Raw genomic sequence first — 21865 nt, 5'->3', positions numbered from 1 at the left:
TAACTGGATCAACAGAGGCCAAGCATTGAGAAAACTTAGAAGAGGTGTTAAAGAGATTTCAGGAGGCTGGTGTTTGCCTCAAGAAAGGGAAGTGTACCTTTCAAGCCACTGAAGTGACCTACCTGGGGCACAATTTAAATGAACAAGGATTACCCCCAGTGGAAGACCAGGTCAAGGCGATAAAGGATAAAGGAGATGTCTGCCCCCACAAACATAACTGAACTCAAATAGTTTTCAGGGATAGTAAACTGGTATCGACCTGCAACATCTCTCCATATGCTGTTGGTGCGGGGTTGTTCCATCAGACGTATGATGGCTCTGAAAAGCAAATAGCATATGTGTCAAGGTCCCCTCAGAAGCCGCAAAAGATTACTCACAAATCGAGACTATCAAAGGTCTTTGGTGTCAGGAAATTGCAGCAGTACTTACATGGTAGACACTTTACTATCGTTTCTGACCACAAAATGTTCTTGTGTCTCTTCAAAGAGGACAAGGCTACCCCGCTGATTAACTCGCAAGAATTCAACGATGGGAGTTAATTCTGTCTGCCTATTAATATACTTTCAAGCGCACATAGCAAATGCAGATGCTCTTAGCCACCTACCCTTGCAAGAAAGTATCACATGTACTCCAGTAGTACAAGAAAGCATCATGGCATTAAACTTTGCAGACTTTTGCGGCTCCCTGGGCCAGTGCAAGATCAATTCCTGTCCTACAGGGCAGCACGGTAGCATTGTGGACAGCACAATTGCTTCACAGCTCCAGGGTCCCAGGTTCGATTCCGGCTTGGGTCACTGTCTGTGCGGAGTCTGCACATCCTCCCCGTGTGTGCGTGGGTTTCCTCCGTGTGCTCCGGTTTCCTCCCACAGTCCAAAGATGTGCAGGTTAGGTGGATTGGCCATGATGAATTGCCCCAGAGTGTCCAAAATTGCCCTTAGTGTTGGGTGGGGTTACTGGGTTATGGGGAGAGGGTAGAGGTATTGACCTTGGGTAGGGTGCTCTTTCCAAGAGCCGGTGCAGACTCGATGGGCCGAATGGCCTCCTCCTGCACTGTAAATTCTATGATAATCTACTTGACCTGGAGTCGCAGCCTGATTGAAATTAACTTTTATTTTAAAATACCCAAGGTCGTCTGCTGCTCAATATCTACAGTCACTAGGTTTGTAAATTTAAACACAATTAACGTTTTATTATTAACAATAACCATAAATAGGCAACAAATACAACTGGCTAACTATTATCTAATCTCTAACACCCGCCTCACCACCACTTTTAATTTGTCCCACCCTCTACCCACACACACACACAGACAAACAAACACGAAGGGAAAAGTGGGGTGTAAAATAGTAAAAGGATTAGTGTCTTTGAGCATGATTTAACCACCGTATTGCGCCCGGTGCGGATCTGGGCGCACCAGTTAAACAGTGGGAAAGGCCAAAATCGAGATTCGTGCCCGACGCGAATCAGTTTCTATCTTACCAGCCCGCTCCCAATGAGAAGTTCTGGATCTCACCCAAATACGGCAAGCATATCAGTGAGCATACTTTGCAACCATTTCCATCTCATTAGCGAGATTGAAGTCGAATGTAACGGCCTCCCGGGAGTTAACTAGCGCCCAGGTGGGAAATCATGCGGGTGTTCTTTAGTACTCCTTTTTAAAATCGTGAAGCTGGCGCAATGGCAACTGAGGGGAACTGAGGAGGTGAGTCGCCATTTTCATTTTCTGCCATGCAGTGCAAGGTGACTGGAGCTGCCGCCCCAGTGCTCAGGGGGTGGGGGCGGGGGCTTCTGCTCCAGCCGCCACCCTAGCAGTGTTGGCTTCAGCGCCAAATCCTGTTCCCATATCTTTTGTGACTCCTCCAATCGGCTATGCACGAGCTGGAATATTGCGGACATCCCCTCCTGAATCTTACGGCCGTGTCCTAGCATATGCAGCAGCACTAGGATAACCTTAAATATAGGCCGCAATCTCGTCAATATGGCCATCGAGAAACACCCCGCCAATCGCTCCCAGAATGACACTGAGAAATGTTTCCGTTAAATGGTGCCCTTACTTCCTGATGGACGTTTTTCAGTTGGATTATTTCATCAGTCTAGGCATTTAGATGGATGTTATCTCTTCTTTCAGCTTGTAATGGTTTTCTCACGGAGATATCAGACAGGCAGCGTTCGAGAGAGAGAGACAGGGTCTCTTCTTTCAGGCTCTAGAAGCTTCTGCCTTCAGACAGTAGGCAGCAGAGCAGCGAGAGAGAGCTGCCTCCATCTTGAGGGTCCAGTGGCTTCTGCTGGGTTCTCTCCGAAAACCCCACCTCGCTGGACCCAATCGATGTCTAATGAGATCTAATGAGATCTCGTGAAACGTTGCAATCTGGATCCTGCCCATAATGGGATCTTAACAGCTCATTTAACTACGCCAAAGCCAGATCTCAGTAGCACCCGGAATCTACCGGCCTTGCCAAGGAGACCCCAACCAGGTGGAACAACACTTGGGGAGGTCTCCTAGATATTCGGAGACCAAAAAAGGTTAGCCACTCGGGCACCATGGCACTGCCAGCCTGGCACCCTGGAATTTCTACCTTGGCAATCTGGAAAGGGCACTACCAAGGTGCCAAATTGGCAGGGGCACTGACAGGGTGCCAGGCTGACAATGCCATGATGCCGAGGTGGAATTTTGCCCACACCGGGGATCGGGCCCGGGGGCCCTGCCCATATGAGGTGGTTGTGGATGGGAGGGGGTTCGAAGACCCCCCAACAGGTGAGTTGGGTGTTGGGGGCGTTGGGGGTCACATCGGAGGGTCGAGAGATCGAGGCGCTGGAGTGCACAGTTCTTCAGTACAGGAAATGCGACCGACTACGGCCTTGGCAGGGTATTCCCGGCTGAGGTCCAAATAAAAACCAGAGTGCTGTTTGATAGCGAGATCATTCCCACTGCTACAATCATCAGGAATGACCCTGATAATCCCACCCCGAAAGGCATTCTGTTGTTTTCTCATTAGATCACACCCTATGATTTATAATTGTCCAACTCATGTACATAATGTTTAGTTATTATTTCGGACTGTGTGAATTCATTGTTAAAGTTTGTATAAAGGAGGATGGGTGTGGTAATTGTTCCTTTAAGGACAACACAGCAGAGTGAGGATCACGTGGCCTGTTTGACCAATCAGGATTCAGAGCGTGGAATCATTCCATGGTGAGAGAGTCTCCTCAGCGAAGAGACATTTTGGGAGCCAGCTACAGCCTTGAGGCTGCAGTACAGTTCTTACAATAAACACCTTTTGTGGTCACTAATGATGTCCGACAAAGTGCATCTTTACACTCGGTGACACCTCACCAGGGGTATTATTTATAGTTTTGGTCTTTTTACCTAAAGAAGGATATACTTGCCATAGCGGGAGTGCAACAAAAGTTCACCAGACTGATTGTGGGATGGCAGTATTGTCCTGTGAAGAGAGATTGAGGAGACTGGTTCTGTATTCTCGAATGTTATTGAGAATGAGAGATGTCATTGAAAGATCCTAAATTCTTACAGAGCCCAACAGAATAGATGCAGAAAGGATGTTTCCCCTTGCTTGGCAGCCTAGAACCAGAGGGCACAGTCTCAGAAGAAGGGGTAGGCCATGTAGGACTGAGAGGAGGACAAATTTCTTCCCTCGGAGGGTAGTGAATCTTTGACATTCTCTATCTCAGAGGGAAGCGGAGAGTCACTCATTGCGAGTATATTCAACACAGAGATCGATAGTTGCTTTTAGATATTATTGATATCAAAGAATATGGAGATAGTTCACAAAAATGTTGTTGAGATCAAAGATCAGCCATGATCTAGTTAAGTGACGGGGCTGGTTCGACGGGCCAAACGGCCCACTCCTGCAACCATTTCCTACATTCCTAATCTTGTGACTATTTACGGTTTTTAATATGTAAGAGCTAGTTTTCATTCAAACGTGCGATTGTAATGCACTTACCTCTCTTTGATGTGCTTGATATTTGAAAAGATTAGGGTTCCAGCACTTAAGAGTTACTCAGCCATGAAGGGGGACGAATCAATCAAGGCTACAGATGACTTGTGGAAGTTGTCAATCTCAGCCCCTACTATAAAGTTATGAATGACTTGCAGCTAATGGATCTGAGGGGTCTAGACGCAGGTCACAGATGTTCTTTTTCCAGGAATGAATACGTGGAGCTTCAAAGTACGTGTTACAGCTGTAATATTTTTCACTGCCGCTATCTGGACTGCTCTCTAGCTTTCAGACAGGTGTCTCCTTTCTGCGGGGGGTGGGGGGTTCTGTGGGGAGTGGTCACTTTAGTCAGGGGGTCTCTGCGGGGGTTCCTTTAGTCTGGGTGTCTCTGTGGAGGATCCCTTCAGTTAGGGAGTCCCTGGGGGAGGCTGATTTGCGGTGCGGTGAGAGGGGTGACCGGCAGCGGGACTTCACTATCGGGCCGCCTGCGCCAGATGGTGGCCCGATAGCAGGATTACGTCAGGAATTCCTCATATTTCTTGCCATGAGAGGTCGTAAATCGGTTGCAATTCTCCGGCGGCAGGAGAACAGTCTCCCAAATGAAGAACCCAACCCTTGATGTTTAATACATGTATTAAACTATTGAAATAAAGATTATTGGCTTAGTTTTTGAATATTGCTGTAATTGAGGTTTGAACAATTGTTGCTGCCATCCACATGAAATACTGGTGATCTGCATTGTACTCTGATACAAGGGAAAATGGACCACCGACTACAATGTGAAGCTCAAGTGATCTGGAAGCTAAAATCAAGGTGAGTTCACATCAATTGTCAAAATTTGACAACTTCACATCGAAAATGTCATCCAACAGTTTGCACCATTATGAAATTGAAGCAATTTACCAAAAACACTGTTGTATAACTAGGCCTAATTATTTCTCTGCCTACTGCTTGGAATCTTCTAAAGCTTTCTCTTCACCATTTTCTCAGTTGCCGAGGCAGAAATGTTTTGCAGGTGTTTTGTTGTGTAAGGACCTTTCAGAGGTTTGCACTTTACATTGTGAAACCTTGTCAAAAAGGCTAAACAATTCTTCAGAATTGTATAGGCGAGAATATAGGAATTCTAGGAGCATACACTTTTATTCTCCTGTGAGAAGAATAATTACTGATCACAGTTTATCAGTGGAATGGGTTTGAGGCAAGTAGCTTTATATTCCCTGATGGTCTTAACAAGGAGATTTTGTGTTCAGACATGGCAAAAAAAAAATTACACAGGTCACCATGGTTTAAGATTACCTGTGATTTGTCCATGGCATTTGTCTAGTGGCAAACACAAAACAACACGTTCAGCAAAATGATCCAGTTGATCGATGGCTTTTAGGAAAGGGTTTTTATGGCATGTGCTTGTAAGGTTAAAAGGTGTAATTGAAGCAGAAAAAAGGCGAATTAGCAAGGGACAGGAATGTTGCTAGATTGAATGAATTGTGTCAAGACAAAGATTGTTGATTTATTTTGGTTGAATAGGAATAACGTAAATCTCACAGTGGGAAATTGATACATTAACCATCTGATTCAAAGTGACTGAATAGGAAAATTTTATTTGAGAAGTATCTGTAGCTTGTCCATCTATGTTTCCACACATTAGAATGTAGTCTTTTTGGTTTAAGTCCAATGTTTTAAATTTCAATTCAGAGGCCAATAGTCTGGATATTAAGAGCAGAAAATACTTGAAATACTCAGCAGGTCTGGCATCATCTGCGGAGAGAGAAACAGAGTTAATGGGCAGGAGTTTTCAGATGGTTTTTGGTACCTGCAAGCTGCCAAAACTGTTTGCCCCACAGCCATTCAGTGGAGCATCAGTTGGCTAAGTACGAGACGTGCATCTCCATATGGGAGGAATTCATGCCTTAGAGATCTGCCGGCCAATCCGATTGGCCACAGCTCTGCAGTCCCATCAGCACCAGGTTCGAGTAGTGGCCACTGGACACGCTGTTTGATATGATCGGCCAGTCTTTGGAATGTACAGCCTGCTAGAATCTCACTGGCACCGAAAATCATACACCACGGGCAGGATTTTCCAGTCCCCGGCGGCGAAATCATATTCAGCGATCGGCCAGAGAGTCCCCGTTTACGCTGAAATTGGGGGCGCCGCCACTTTTGCAATGCGCCCCCCCCCCCCCCTTGAAAACGGCGTAGTTGAAGAGTATGCCACATACCGTTGGGATGGCCTCAGGACGTCACCTGAGGCCTTCGCCCCAGATGCTCCAACCCTGATGGGTGCAGCTTTTGCGCTGTTTTCCGGCATAAATCGCCACTGTTCCCACGTTCTATGTTCTATGTTCTATGTGCGGCCTTGAACGCGCTCGCTATGGAACATTGTTCCCATTATGTTAGATTCCACGATTTGGCAACATTTGTTCAATAATCCTCTTTGTGTTCAGAATTGCACTAACAACAAATTTAAGATTATTAGTTGGGCTCGTAGTGTGGCAAATATATGTGTACTGGAAGTTACATGTATTAATAAAGAAGGCCCTGTTCTTTACAGACAGAATGAACATGAATGCACATTGCGCCTGTTTCAGCTAAACAAAATAAATGATGGCCATTTGCTGATTCATTCCCCAAGGAAATGGATTGACCAATCAGGGTCAAGCTGCCTTTTAAAAATTTCAACAGTGCTTAGCAGTTAACTGTCAGTCACTGTCAACTAGTGCACTCCCCATGGCAATGCCTCTACCAACCAGAGTCCACTTGCCAATCAATCAGCATTCTTTTCTCATACAGTATATTATTAAACTAGAAAGAGTGCAGAAAAGATTTACTAGGATGTTACGGGACTTGATGGTTTGAGTTATAAGGAGAGGCTGGATAGACTGGGACTTTTTTCCCTGGAGCGTAGGAGGCTTAGGGGTGATCTTATAGAGGTCTATAAAATAATGAGGGGCATAGATAAGGTAGATAGCCAACATCTTTTCCCAAAGGTAGGGGAGTCTAAAACTAGAGGGCATAGGTTTAAGGTGAGAGGGGAGAGATTCAGAAGGGCCCAGAGGGGCAATTTCTTCACTCAGAGGGTAGTGAGTGTCTGGAATGTGCTGCCAGAGGTAGTAGTGGAGGCGGGTACAATTGGGTCTTTTAAAAAGCATTTAGATAGTTACATGGGTAAGATGGGTATAGAGGGTTATGGGCCAAGTGCGGGCAACTGGGACTAGCTTAATGGTAAAAACTGGGCGGCATGGACTGGTTGGGCCGAAGGGCCTGTTTCCATGCTGTAAACTTCTATGATTCTATGATTCTAGTATAATTGTTGTTTTCCCCTGATATTAGTATTCTTGTGGTGTCCTGATGAGTTCAAAATGAAAAGCTTCAACCTGTCTCCTTTTTCAGCAATGCTCAAGTTCTGTGCTCCCAAAAGACTATTCTATAAGTTGTTGCTTGGCGGTTACACTGAGGCAGGCAGATATTTGAAGCAGAGCTCCCCCCTCCCCACACCCTTCCCCTGTCCCCCAACTCCCCCATTAAAAAGATTGCCAGGGCAACCTGATTGAGATCGGAATTAATGGTTTCTTATCTGTGGCCTGAATCTAGTAAAATGATTGTCAAGGTTATGCAAAATTTTCAAAGCAAGTCTGAAATACTTGGCATGAGCCCAATCCTAACACACACACCGCCACCCCCACATGACCTCCCCCTCTCCCCACTCTACCCCCACCCCCACCCCCACCCCCCTCCCACCACCACCACCACTCCTAAAATCTACTCACTTATCTACTTGTATTATACACTTACTTTGTTTGTCAAATTATCAAAGCCCTTTAAACCTGGCTGGACCTGTAAACTGACCAGATTCATGGCAGCCAGTGCTGTTATAAAAGGTCTGGTTTACTTACCTGCAATTCAGCTGTCCTCAATGGTAGGCCCTGGGAATGGTAGGCCCTGGGAGAATGCTGCACAGCAAATCTTGCCTGTTCTTAGTTGCAAGGTCGGGCGAGGTAGGATCACTTGGATTTCGAGGTAAGTACTTTCGATCGGAGTGGCAATCCAACTCAATTGTCACTCTGTCGAAAATTATGGCCTGAAAATGTTATCTTACAAGGCAGAGTGTTTATGTGAACAATGGTTGTTTTAAGTTCTTGGTGTTAATATACATAAGGAAGTGCAGCTTGCTACCCCAATTGAACTACACTACCATACAGAATTGTTGCTATCCATCAGTGGTTTCTTTTGCACCAATCAGTTTTATCTCCAGTTTAATTACATTAATCTGGCTTACTGTACATGTTGTTTGTATTTTCAAGGGAGCAGGTAAATTAGCTCAAGTTTCATTACCTTATTGTTTTTGCCATTTTGTTTACACAATCACTCAGACTTATCTTTGCAAAACTCTGACCTACCAGACCCAAAAGTACAGACTCCATTATAAACGCCCACCAGTTGAAAATTGCTCATTTAGCCAATTAAACACCCTTATTCTTCTAATTCTGCTTTTCTTTCTTCCCCTTCTCTGGTGGTTTTGTAAACCTGTTACAATTCTTGTTTAGTCGCTTGATCTCTATAAGATGTTGCCCCATCAGCAACAAACTCGATTAAACATTCATAGACTGAACCTTGAATGCTACACCTCCAGGCAAGCTTAATCTCCACAAGAACAGAGTGCGGGAGATATACACAAATTATGTAAATTAGAATTATCAATGCTGACTTGAGGCCAGACGTTGGTTGTGTCGATATGAGGGGACAAACACATCATATATTTGTTTGACATGATTCTTCCCGTGGTATTAACCCATTAAAATGAATCAGCTAATACCTGTGCTAAGATTGCATTGAAAGAATTGTCAGATGAACGTGTTAACTGTTTCTTCACCAACATTGGTCACACCAATTTACAAGCCTTTCTCACAGCACTCAACGCTGTCGATTGTGATCAATGTTAATTTTTTTATCGATGAATCTTCCAGTCAAAGGACGGACCAGTTTTCCAATTTTATCTCCACATCTGTGGGCTGAATGTTACAGGAAGTGTTGCCATTGGTCCAAAAGTGGAAGGCAACTCCACTTTGGTCGGCGGCGGGACACCAAGAGAGTCATAGAGCCTTTCAGCACAAAAAGAGGTCCTGAGGCCCAAATGTCTGCGCCGGCTTCCAAGCACGTATCTATTCTAATCCTAGTTTCCAGCACTTGGTTTGTAGCCTTGTATGCTATGGTTTTTCAAATACTTATCTAAATGATTCTAAAATGTTGTACACATACGAGCCTCTACCATCCTTTCAGGCAGTGAGTTCCAGCTTCCCACCACCACTGGGTCAAATTTTTTTCCCTCAAATCCCCTTTAATTCTCCTGCCAATCTATGTCCCCTGATTATTGACTCCTCTACTAAGGCAAAAAATGTTTCTTCCTATCTACTCCCCCCATAATTTTGTAAGATAGGTAAGGTGCCAGGAGTGCGGACTGGTGGTGAGTTAACCTGAGGATCACCACACCTCAGGCAAGGGACAAGGTTGAGAAGGCGGGGCCTTCATGAATAACCTCAGCCAATACGGGAATTGAACCCACACTGCTGGCCTCGCTTTGCATCACAAACCAGCTGTCTAGCCAAGTGAGCTAAACTGACCCCCTCAATCAGGTCCCCTCCCCCACCAACAGCCTTCTCTACTTTAAAGAAAACAACCCCAGCCTAACCAGCCTTTCTTCATAGCCGAAACGCTCCAGCCCAGGCAAAATCCAGGTGAATTTCCTCTGCAACTTTTCTAGTGCAATCACATTCTTCCTATAGTGTGGCGATGAGGACTACACACAGTACTCTAGCTGTGGCCTAATGGATGTTTTATATGGTTCCATCATAACCTCCCTGCTCTTATATTCCAAGCCTTGGCTAATAAAGGCTGGTTTCTTAACCGCTTTATCTACCTGTTCTGCTGCCTTCAGGGATCTTTGGACATGCATCCCAAGATCCCTCTGGTCCTCTGTACCTCCTGGTGTCCTGCCGTTCATTGTGTATTCTCTTGCCTTGTTAGTCCTCCCAAAATGCACCGCTTCACACTGTTAAAATTCTATTTGCCACTTTCTGCCCATCTGACTAGCCCGTCTATATCATCCTGCAATCTAAGGCTTTCCCGCTCGCTATTTACGCTATTTTCTAAACCACCAATTTTTATGTAATCTACGAACTTACTGAGCATTCCCCCACATTCACATCATGATTATTAATGTACAGATAAGCAGCAAGGGACCCAGCACTGAGCCCTGTGGTACACCACTGGACACAGACTTCCAGTCACAAAAACAATCTTCGATCATTACCCTCTGCCTCCTGCACTAAATGGGTCCAAATTGCCCTGGATCCCATGGGCTCTTAGCTTATTGATCAGTCTCCCATGTGGGACCTTGTCAAAAGCCTTACTGAAGCCCACATAGACTACATCCACTGCACAGCCCTCATCTACACACCTAGTCACCTCCTCAAAAAAATTCAGGCAAGTTTGTTAGACATGGTCACCCCCTGACAAAACCATGATGATGATTCTTGATTAATCTTTGCTGCTCCAAGTGGAGATTAATTCTATCTCTCAGAATTTTTAAAAATAATTTCCTACCATTGATGTTAGACTCACTGGCCTGTAATTATCTGTTTTTTTTTCCCTACATCTGGGGCGAGATTCTCCGACCCCCCACCTGGTCGGAGAATCGCCGGGGGCTGGCGTGAATCCCGCCCCCGCCGGTTGCCGAATTCTCCGCCACCGGATATTCGGCGGGGGCGGGAATCGCGCCGCGCCAGTTGGCGGGCCCCCCCCCCCCCCGCGATTCTTCGGCCCGGATGGGCTGAAGACCCGCCGCTGAAATGCCTGTCCCGCCGGCGTAGATTAAACCACCTACCTTACTGGCGGGACAAGGCAGCGCGGGCGGGCTCCGGGGTCCTGGGGGGGGCGCGGGGCGATCTGGCCCCGGGGAGTGCCCCCACGGTGGCCTGGCCCGCGATTGGGGCACAACGATCCGCGGGCGTGCCTGTGCCGTGGGAGCACTCTTTCCCTTCCGCCTTCGCCACGGTCTCCACCATGGCAGAGTTGGAAGAGACTCCCTCCACTGCGCATGCGCGGGAATGCCGTCAGCGGCCGCTAACGCTCCCGCACATGTGCCACCCGGAGATGTCATTTCCGCGCCGCCTGGCGGGGCACCAAAGGCCTTTTCCGCCAGCTGGTGGGGCGGAAATTCGTCCGGCACGGGCCTAGCCCCTTAAGGTTGGGGCTCGGCCCCCAAAGATGCGGAGCATTCCGCACCTTTGGGGTGGCGCGATGCCTGACTGATTTGCGCCATTTTGGGCACCAGTCGGCAGACATTGCGCCAATACCGGAGAATTTTGCCCCCTGTTCTTGAATAATGATACCAGGTTAGGTATTCTCCAGTCCTCTGTCATCTCTCTTGTGGCCAGAGAGGATCTGAAGATTAGCGTTAGAGCTCTTACAAACTCCCCTCTCGCCTCACACAGCAACCTAGGGTACATCTCATCTTGACCTGGGGATTTATCCACTTTTAAGCCTGCTAAATCACATAATACATCTTCCCTCTCAATGCGAATCTGTTCAATTATACCACAGTCTCTTCCCTGCTTTCTATACCTATTTTGTCCCTCTCTATAGTGAACACAGATGCAAAATATTCATTTAATACCTCACCTAAGTCTTTCAGCTCCATCTTTCCCTGATTCCCCTCTTGTCCTTAATATACTTATAAAATACCCTGGGATTTTGCTTTATTTTGCCCGCCAGTGTTTATTCATGTCCTGTCTTTGCTCTCCTAATTTCGATTTTTAAGTTCCCCCGGCACTTTCTATACACCTCCAGGCTTTCTACTGTTTTCAGCCCCCTGAATCTGCCATGTGCTTCTCTTTTGTTCCTCATCCAATTCTGTATTACCCTTGACACCCAGAGTTCTCTGGATTTTGGTCCAAACCTTTACGTTTACGAGAACATGTTGGCTTTGTACTCTCCCTGTTTCCTTTTGAATGACTCCCACTGTTCTGATGTGGATCTCACAACAAGTAACTGCTCCCAGTTTACTTTAGCCAGATTCTGCCTTATCCTCTTAAAATCCAACTTCCCCCAACTCAGAAACCTTGGGGCAAGATTCAGCGAGCCTGTTGTGTCCGACACAGGACCGGGCGCAATGAGTGTATCACGTGCGAGCTGGGGGCTGGGCCAATCACGAGTCACCTGACTCGCTCCGACCTCGCTGGGCGTGATCCAAATCTGAATATTTAAATGAGCCGTATAGCCGGCCGTCAAATTCACCTGGCGTGCAGGCCCCACCGGCCACGACTGCGAGACCGCGCCAGGGTGCCATTTAGTATTGTTCGACACAAACTTGAACCAGGCATAACCAGGCCATCAGAGATGGCCAGGTGGTTGGGGACAGGGCAGAGTGGCACCCTGGCACTCTCTCGGCACCCTGGCAGTGAGCTGGTGGCACTGCCAGGTGACAGGGCACTGCCACTGTGCCAGGCTGTCAGTGCCAGAGTGCCCAGCTGCCGAACAAAATGGTATCCCGATTTGCAAGGCGTTTATCCTGCAGTTGTTTTTTTGCCAGACGGGCTGTACTCCTAGAAATGTTGCCTTGGATTTCAATGAAGACGGTCCTCCTTATACCACCTCATGCAGCTCTATCTCCTTTGGTGAATCATCAATCAAGGAATCAGTTGCTATGTTCCTCCACCATTTGCCCACAGTCTATATCTTGGCTTCAATTATACCCGCTTGTGTACTCTTAGAATAAAAATATTTTTAAAGGAGTTATAATGGCAAAGGAAATTAGTAACGGAAGCTAGAATTAAAACTGCATGCTCCAAAAAGCTAAAAAGCTTTGCATTTCTTAAACGCTCCATTGTTCCTGGAATTCCCCTCAGGTCCAATCCAAATGAGTAAATGAAGCACCCGGCTTAGTCCCGATCCAAGCAGATGGAAAGCCATGCTCAAATTAACTGAATTAGAATTTTAAATTAGGTTATGGCTCCTTTCATCAAAGCACTTGGGGGCACAGATTGATTTTTACATCTGACCCAAGCTTTCCAGTCTCCTTCACCTGTTCCCCTCCTGTACCAGTAGCCTTGGGCACTAGAGAACTTACTCTGTGGTATTTTGGGATGTCATCAAGAGGAAAATAATTCTGCAAGACATTTGTTATTATGCATGAGCAGCTTATTTGTGTGTCTCCGCCCCCCCCCCCCCCCGCCATCCAACCTCACACAATTATGTAGGACTGGTAGCAAACCTAAACTCTGAGGAGCATCACATGCACAGCTCAACAAAGTGTTACATATAACAAGACATAACCTCAGCATTATAGTCTGATTAAGCCTGGTGGAGGGGCCGTGAAGCTTGCTGTCTGGAGTCTTGGGCAGTTATGGAAGAATGAATGAGATGGATTGCCTCAGCATGTCAAATTCCCTTGTCATCTAATTTTGCTAATCTTTCTCAAAAGGTTGAGCTTACAGTTAAGCCTCCTCGAGCCGTTCCTTACGTTTGCTAGATTTGGACTTTATTATATAAATGCTAGTATATTTAAATGCAGCTTTCAAACAGGGAATTTTCACAGTAACTTCATTGCAGTGTTAATGTAAGCCTACTTGTGACAACAATAAAGATTATTAATATTATCAAACAGAGTGACGCACTATCAATTACCACTAAGATGAGAGTAGTGGAATAATCGAGGCTTTATTGAGCAAAGATGTTGTGCCTCCTGTAGCTGGAACCAGAATGGCTGCAGCACCGGCGAGCTCACACATTTATACCCCGCCTACTGGGCGGAGCCAGCAGGCAGGGATTTACCCATGTACCTCTAATTTACGGGCAGTGCCGTAATACATGTGATACAACTAGTGGTGACTACCACACAGAGACTGTTTCAAAAGTGGTTAGGAAACAGAAGAAGACGACGGTCTTAGTTACGTTTGCTGTTGCATTACCTATGGACTTAACCTAGGATTTTGTTCGCCAACAATAGATTTTAGCATTGCAACTTCTAAGTATTCCATTAAAACCGTTTTATTATCACTGATGTGCAAATGAGCTGGTTATTGTATAATGGTACACATTTCTTCATTCTCGTTAACTATATTAAACAGGAGACTAGTTTCAGGTTTGACTGAGTCAATTACCCCTCCTTACTACTCCTTCAAAAGAAGTTTTTAATGATCTAATTTCTTTAATATGTATTTGACAAATTCTGCATTAAAACATCCTTGACACCATTAATTTTGCTTGTTATGCTTTACTGCATGTTATCACAGATGTTGCTTTTGCATTTGAAATAACTAGCTTTTCCTTCCTGTATTGGTCGATAGTTAATGAATGGATGAACAATACATTCAGTCTGTGCAATGGAAAAACGACTTCTTGTTTAAATTTTATATTTTAGGAGAATTAGATTTCCAACTCAGGGCAAAACTAGTATCAAGAAAATACCACCACCCTGCTGAAGCTATTATTTGTAGCATCTTGAACCTGACTAAGGCACATTCAAAGACCTTTTAGGATAAAACATTTTTGTCTACTGGTAAGAACTGTGGATACGTTAAAGCTATCTTATTGGGCTATGATTGATGCTAAGGGAGCAACACTAATGTTTCCAAAATGGCAGGTGTTACTAAAATGGTGAGAAAGCCTTTTGGAAAAAAGCTTTTGAGTTTTGTTACAGCATACATGTATGAATTCTAGGAAACGGTAGCATACTGGTTCTATTACTGGGCTAGCAATCTGCACTAATTATCCTGAGACATGCGTTCAAATCCAACCATAGTAGCTGTAAATTTAAATTTAAGTTAATAAATATATCCGGAATAAAAAAAACTAGCTTCAGTAAGAGTGATCGTATAACTACCGGATTGTTGTGAAATCCCACCTGTTCGGCCATTAAATAAGAACACAGTTGAACTTGTTCATCAGCTTCTTTTTCCTATCTTATCTCCATAACCCTTGTTATGCCCTCAGTGCCTTGGCGTTGAATCTACTGAGCATTAATAGTCCACTGGGGTAGGAAATTCCAAATAGTCACAGCTCTCTAAGAGTCGGCCCAGATCTTCCGGACTGCAGAAAAGCCGTAGATACGCATTGGGAGCCTACAGAAGTCCTGATCGACTGACCTCTATGGGAATTGCCCAAGAAGTATGAATGGGAGCCTCTGCAAGTGTCTCTGAAACTGAGTTAGTACTTACCTGGAGAGATACCCAGGGAATGCTGGGCAGATTAAAACCTAGCCTAACATTTGGATAACTACACAATCAACTTCCGCGATCCCGCCCCCTCCATCCCCTCTGCCCACCACTCCCCCCTCCCCCAGCATCCTGACTACCTCCTGACCCAACCCAACTACACCCCCCCCCTCGCCAAACCTGATTACTCCTGTTCCACTACCCTTCATTCACCTCACCCACCTACAATCTCATCCACATGTCATCTGACTCACCTGCCACCCGGCCCACCTGCCCCCTCACCCACCTGCCACCTCACCCACTGCCACCTCACCCACCTGCCCCTTCACCCACCTGCCTCCTCACCCACATATCATCTCACCCACCTGCCATCTCATCCACCTGCCACTTCATTCACCTACCTCCTCACCCATCTGCCACCTCACCCACTAATACCTCACCCATCCTGCCCACCTACCCATTTACCACACCCACCCTACGTATTTACGCACTGACCTGACGCACCCTACCACCCTACCCAATCACTCTTTTATCTATTCACCTATTCATTAACCTTTAAACTGGATCTTTAAACTTATCATATCACAGCCAATGTCAGTACAAAGGGGCATGTACTGCCTTCCCCCTATTCCACTGCGATCTAATGGAGTGTTCTGAGGAATGCTGCACTCCATTTCAGGGAAAGCTGGTTCAGAAGATCCAACAAGGAATGTGGAGTAGCGTAGAGCTGTGGGGAATGTGCGAGCGGAGTGGCAATCTAACGATGATTGCGATTCTTTCTCAGAAGACCCGGACCCTCATCTGCTCTATCCTGAGATAGTGGCCCCTTGTTCCGGATTCTCAAGGTGTATCATAGAATTTACAGTGCCGAAGGAGGCCATTCAGCCCATTGAGTCTGCACCGGCTCTTGGAAAGAGCACCCCACCCAAGGTCAACACCTCCACCCAACACGAAGGGCAATTTTGGACACTAAGGGCAATTTATCATGGCCAATCCACCTAACCTGCACATCTTTGGACTGTGGGAGGAAACCGGAGCACCCGGAGGAAACCCACGCACACACGGGGAGGATGTGCAGACTCCGCACAGACAGTGACCCGAGCCGGAATCGAACCTGGGACCCTGGAGCTGTGAAGCAATTGTGCTATCCACAATGCTACCGTGCTGCCCTGTAGTGCCACAGGACTGGCAGATAGTTCATGTAATTACAATATTTAAGAAGGGGGGAAGAACATGTCCAGTGAATTTATAGACCAGGCAGCTTAAGGTCAGTGGTAGGAAAAAGAATGGAATCCTCACTGTCGGAGAGGATAGAAGAACATAGAAGTGAGAAATACAATAATAAATTAGTCAAAATTCATTTTAGGGGCTGGTTTAGCACAGTGGCCTAAACAGCTGACTTGTAATGCAGAACAAGGCCAGCAGCGCGGATTCAATTCCCGTACTGGCCTCCCCGAACAGGCGCCAGAATGTGGCGACTAGGGGCTCACAGTAACTTTATTGAAGCCGACTTGTGACAATAAGTGATTTTTATTAGGGACTGGTTTAGCACAGTGGGCTAAACAGCTGGCTTGTAATGCAGAAAAAGCCAGCAGCGCGGGTTCAATTCCCGTACCAGCCTCCCCGAACAGGCGCCGGAATGTGGCAACTAGGGGCTTTTCACAGTAACTTCATTGAAGCCTATTTGTGACAATAAGCGATTATTATTAGAAGGTCAAATCTTGCTTGACAGCCTTATTGAATTTTTTGGAGGAAACAAAAGTCAATTTATCCAATGGTAATGCCTTGGATGTAATTTGTTTAGATTTTCTAAAGGCCTTCAATAAGGTGCCCCTTAATCGACTAATGAATCCGGTCAAAGAATGTGGAGTCAGGGGAAAGAGGCAGAATGAATAGTTGGTTGGCGTCAGGACAGAAAGCAGAGAGTGGAAATAAAGAATAGTTTTTCAGAATGGCAGGACGTGGGAAATGATTTTCCACAAGGATCAGTGCTGGGATCACTCCTGTTCACAGTTCACATTAACGATTTGGACAAATTGACAACATTTGTGGATAACACCAAATTGGGGATGAAGGCAATGGGATATTCAATACTGAGGAGGACTGTGACAAAATATAGGAGGACATCAATACACTTGCAGAATGGATAAATAAATGAAATTCAATAAAGGTAAATATGAAGTAGGTAAGATGAATAAGGAAGTCACTAATTACCTGGAAGCTGCAAATTGAGGTAGGGTAGAAGAGCAGAGAGATCGTGGAAGTTTAAATACATTAATGCATCCATCAATCACTGAAGGTTGCACCACAGGTTAGCATGGCCATAAAAAAAGGAAGAACCAGGCTTGAATTCGAGAGGGGCAACTTTGAAAAATAGGGCAATGTTGCTAAATCTGTATTGAGCCTTAGATCACACTTAGAGTACCATGTGCAGTTCTGGTCGCTATATTATTAAAAAGATGTAAAGGCACTGCAGAGGGTTCAGAGAAGATTTCCAAAGATAACCCTAATAATGTGTGGTGATCAGAAAGCTTGCTATTGTTACAATTTGAGACTGTTCTTTCATAAAATTGAGCTTTGGAAAATTTTTGAACATTAGGATCTGATATGTTTTGGTAATAAGGAAAAACTTCAAAAGAAATATGGTGTTGTTTTGATTTGCTGTTTTGATTTGCTCCATCATGCTCAATTACTTCTTTCAAAAATGCAGGGGCTAGTTTAGCACACTGGGCTAAATCGCTGGCTTTTAAAGCAGCCCAAGGCAGGCCAGCCGCATGGTTCAATTCCCATACCAGCCTCCCCGAACAGGTGCCGGAATGTGGCGACTAGGGGCTTTTCACAGTAACTTCATTTGAAGCCTACTTGTGACAATAAGCGATTTTCATTTTCATTTTTCATCATTGATTTCATGATTCCATGTCACTGTGCAGCATTACAGTTCACATTGATGGTTGTCACAATTAAAATGTCATCAGGTTATTTCACAGTGCTTATTACAGTTTTCCCTGTAAACCCAGCAAAATCTAACTTTCTTGATTCATTCCTGCAGATGTGGAAGAGGGTGCTTTTCTGTGCTAACATTGAGTAAAGTCATGCTGGCTGCCTTCACGGGCTTCGTAGAATCATCAAATCCCGACTGGCCCACGAGTCTGCACCGACCCTCTGAAAGAGCACCCTACCTAGGTCCACTCCCCCGCTCCATCCCCGTAAACCCACCTAACCTACACATCTTTGGGCTGTGGGGAGAAATCGAAGAACCCGGGGGAAACCCACGCAGACACGGGGACAAAAGGGCAAACTCTACACAGTCACCCAAGGTCAGAATCACATCTGGGTCCCTGGCACTGTGAGGCCACAGTGCTCACCGATGTGCCACGCTGGAATTCGCCGAATCATTTCTTCTTAGCTGGTCCCTCGGGATCAAAGGTGGCTCGCTTCCACTCCAGTTCTTGAAGGGTCAGGCACATTAGGTATTTGGAGGTTTGTGACTCTTTGACACTTTGATTTTGCCTCATGCTCCCGACAAAGCCTCCGGATGAGTTTGGGGCTTTCCTGACTAAATCTTCTCCATTTTGGTCGGTCACAAGGCAGGGACTCCCATGAGTCGGTGGGGATGTTTGACCTCTTGTATTTGTACTTTTGGGAGTCTCCTGCCGTGATCAGTTCCATGTAGAGCAGTTGTTTTGGAAATCTGCTGTCAGGCATATGAATTACATGTCTTGCCCACTGGAGCTGGTTTTGTGCGATCGGCACCCCAATGCTGGGCGGGTTAGCCTGGCAGAGGATGCGGATATTAGACAATATTTCTTGTCACTAGATTTGAAGGATCTTGTAAGGGAATCACTGGTGGTACTTCCAGAGTGCTTTGAGGTGCCTGCTGTAGGTTAGAACACAAAACATAGAACATACAGTGCAGAAGGAGGCCATACAGCCCATCGAGTCTGCACCAACCCACTTAACCCTCACTTCCACCCTATCCCCGTAACCCAATAACACCTCCTAACCTTTGGGGTCACGAAGTGCAATTTATCATGGCCAATGCACCTAACCTGGACGTGTTTGGACTGTGGGAGGAAACCGGAGCAGCCGGAGAAAAGCCACGCAGACACGGGGAGAACGTGCAGACTCTGCACAGACAGTGACCCAGCGGGGAATCGAACCTGGGACCCTGGTGCTGTAAAGCCACAATGCTAGCCACTTGTGCTACCTTGCTGCCCTAAATCCAAAGTCTCTGAAGCCTATACGAGCACAGCATAATTATTAATTATTACAGCTTGTTCTATAATTATTAATTATTATAGTATGTTCTATGTGTTTATGTATGGAATAATATGCCAGAACTGTAAGCAGAACAAAACCTTTCACTGTACCTCGGTACATGTGACAATAAATACGTCAAATCTAGGGATCAATCCTGCCTAATAAATTTTGACTTTGGTCTCAGATTTGAGAGCCTCATCCTCAAATACTGTCTTCTTCAATAGGCCTAGGGCTATGCTGGCATATTGGAGGTGTTGATGATTTTTGTCTCCTTTGTCTGCCTTCATCACAGAACAGAGAAAATAGAAGCAGGAGTAGGGCATTTGGCCCCTCAAGCCTGCTCTGACATTCAATTAGATCATGGGCTGATCTTCCACCTCATTGCTACTTTCCATCACTATCCCCATATCACTTGATGTTTTAAATACCTAAAAATGTATTGATCTCTGTCTTGAATGTGCTCAGTGACTGAGCCCCCTTAGTTCTCTGGGGTAGAGAATTCCAGAGATTCACCATCTTCTGAGCGAAGAAATTCCTCTGCATTTCTTGTTTTAAAATTTTTTTTTTGCCTTCCCAATTCATTTTTCCCAATTAAGGGGCAATTTAGGTGTCCAAACCACCTACCTTACACACCTTTCGTGTTTTGGGGGCGAAACCCACGCAAACACGAGGAGAATGTGCAAACTCCACACGGACAGTGACCCAGAGTCGGGATCGAACTTAAGACCTTGGCGCTGTGAGACTGCAGTCCTAACCACTGCACAACCATGCTGCCAATTCCTCTTCATTTGAGCCCTATATGGCCTATCTCATATTTTGAGAATGTGTCTGCTAGATATAGAGACCCCAGCCAGGGGAAGCATCCTTCCTGCATTTATGCTTTGAGCCCTGTAAGAATTTAGTCTGCTTCAAGGAGATCACCACCCATTCTTCTAAACTCTAGCGAATACAGGCCCAGTCTCCTCATACTCTCATCATTGGGCAATCCTGCCATCTCAGGGATCAGAATCTTTTGTTGCACTCCTTCTATGGCCAGTATATCATTCCTTAGGTAAAGAGACCAATACTGCACACAATTGGCCTATGGAGTGTTGGCCTTTATTGGTAGAGGGATTGAGTTCCGGAGTCGGGAGGTCATGTTGCAGCTGTACAGAACTCTGGTACGGCCGCATTTGGAGTATTGCGTACAGTTCTGGTCACCGCATTACAGGAAGGATGTGGAGGCTTTGGAGCGGGTGCAGAGGAGATTTACCAGGATGTTGCCTGGTATGGAGGGAAAATCTTATGAGGAAAGGCTGATGGACTTGAGGTTGTTTTCGTTGGAGAGAAGAAGGTTAAGAGGCGACTTAATAGAGGCATACAAAATGATCAGGGGGTTGGATAGGGTGGACAGTGAGAGCCTTCTCCCGCGGATGGAAATGGCTGGCATGAGGGGACATAACTTTAAACTGAGGGGTAATAGATATAGGACAGAGGTCAGAGGTAGGTTCTTTACGCAAAGAGTAGTGAGGCCGTGGAATGCCCTACCTGCTACAGTAGTGAACTCGCCAACATTGAGGGCATTTAAAAGTTTATTGGATAAACATATGGATGATAATGGCATAGTGTAGGTTAGATGGCTTTTGTTTCGGTGCAACATCGTGGGCCGAAGGGCCTGTACTGCGCTGTATTGTTCTATGTTCTATGTTCTATTAATACTCCAGGTGCGGTCTCACCAAGGCTCCATGCAATTGCAGCAAGAGATTTTTCTTCCTGCACTCAAATCCTCCTGCAGTAAAGGCCAACATATCATTTGTCTTTCCAATTGCTTGCTGTGCCTGCATCTTAGGTTTGAGTGACGTATGAATAAAAACACCCAAGTCTCTTTGGGCATCAATCTCTCACCATTGAAGAAATACTCTGCATTTCTGTTTTTCCGACCAAAGGGAATAACTTCACTTTTCCCACATTATATTGCATCTGTCATGATTTTTCCCACTCACGTAGCCTGCCTAAATCCCCTTGACTTTACATCCACCTCACAACTCACGTTCCCATGTGATATGTCATCAGCAAATTGGAAATGTTAAATTTGGTCCCTACAGGGCAGCATGGTGGTGCAGTGGCTAGTACTGGGACTACGGCGCTGAGGACCCAGGTTCGAATCCTGGCCCTGGGCCACTGTCTGTGTGGAGTTTGCACATTCTCCCCGTATCCCCATGTTTGCATGGGTTTCACCCCCACAACCCAAAGATGTACTGGTTAGGTGGATTGGCCGTGCTAAATTTCCCCTTAACTGGGAAAAAAAAATTAGGTACTCTAAATTTATTTTAAAAAAGGAAAAAAAAATTGGTCCCTATATTGTGGGCAGCACGGTAGCACAAGTGGATAGCACTGTGGCTTCACAGCGCCAGGGTCGATGCCGCGCTGGGTCTCTGTCTGTGTGGAGTCTGCACGTTC

At 45.8% G+C, this 21865-nt stretch overlaps 1 protein-coding gene across 9 annotated transcripts in view; it reads left to right on the top strand.

The window, feature by feature from the left end:
* Positions 1-21865, top strand: part of LOC140428486 (receptor-type tyrosine-protein phosphatase T-like) — a 1877905-nt gene that overhangs the window by 381533 nt on the left and 1474507 nt on the right. The window contains exon 1 of one of the 9 annotated variants that reach the window (XM_072515006.1): positions 7900-7973. The exons of the other annotated variants lie outside the window; for them this stretch is intronic. Coding sequence (XP_072371107.1) covers positions 7904-7973 — 70 coding nt within the window. The 5' untranslated portion in view covers positions 7900-7903. Of the gene's footprint in view, positions 1-7899; positions 7974-21865 lie in introns of those variants that run through there. 9 annotated transcript variants of the gene reach the window in all.

Source organism: Scyliorhinus torazame, chromosome 8, assembly GCF_047496885.1.
Source record: "Scyliorhinus torazame isolate Kashiwa2021f chromosome 8, sScyTor2.1, whole genome shotgun sequence".
NCBI classification, from domain to species: Eukaryota; Metazoa; Chordata; class Chondrichthyes; order Carcharhiniformes; family Scyliorhinidae; genus Scyliorhinus; species Scyliorhinus torazame.
This window is presented reverse-complemented; position numbering and strand designations above follow the sequence as displayed.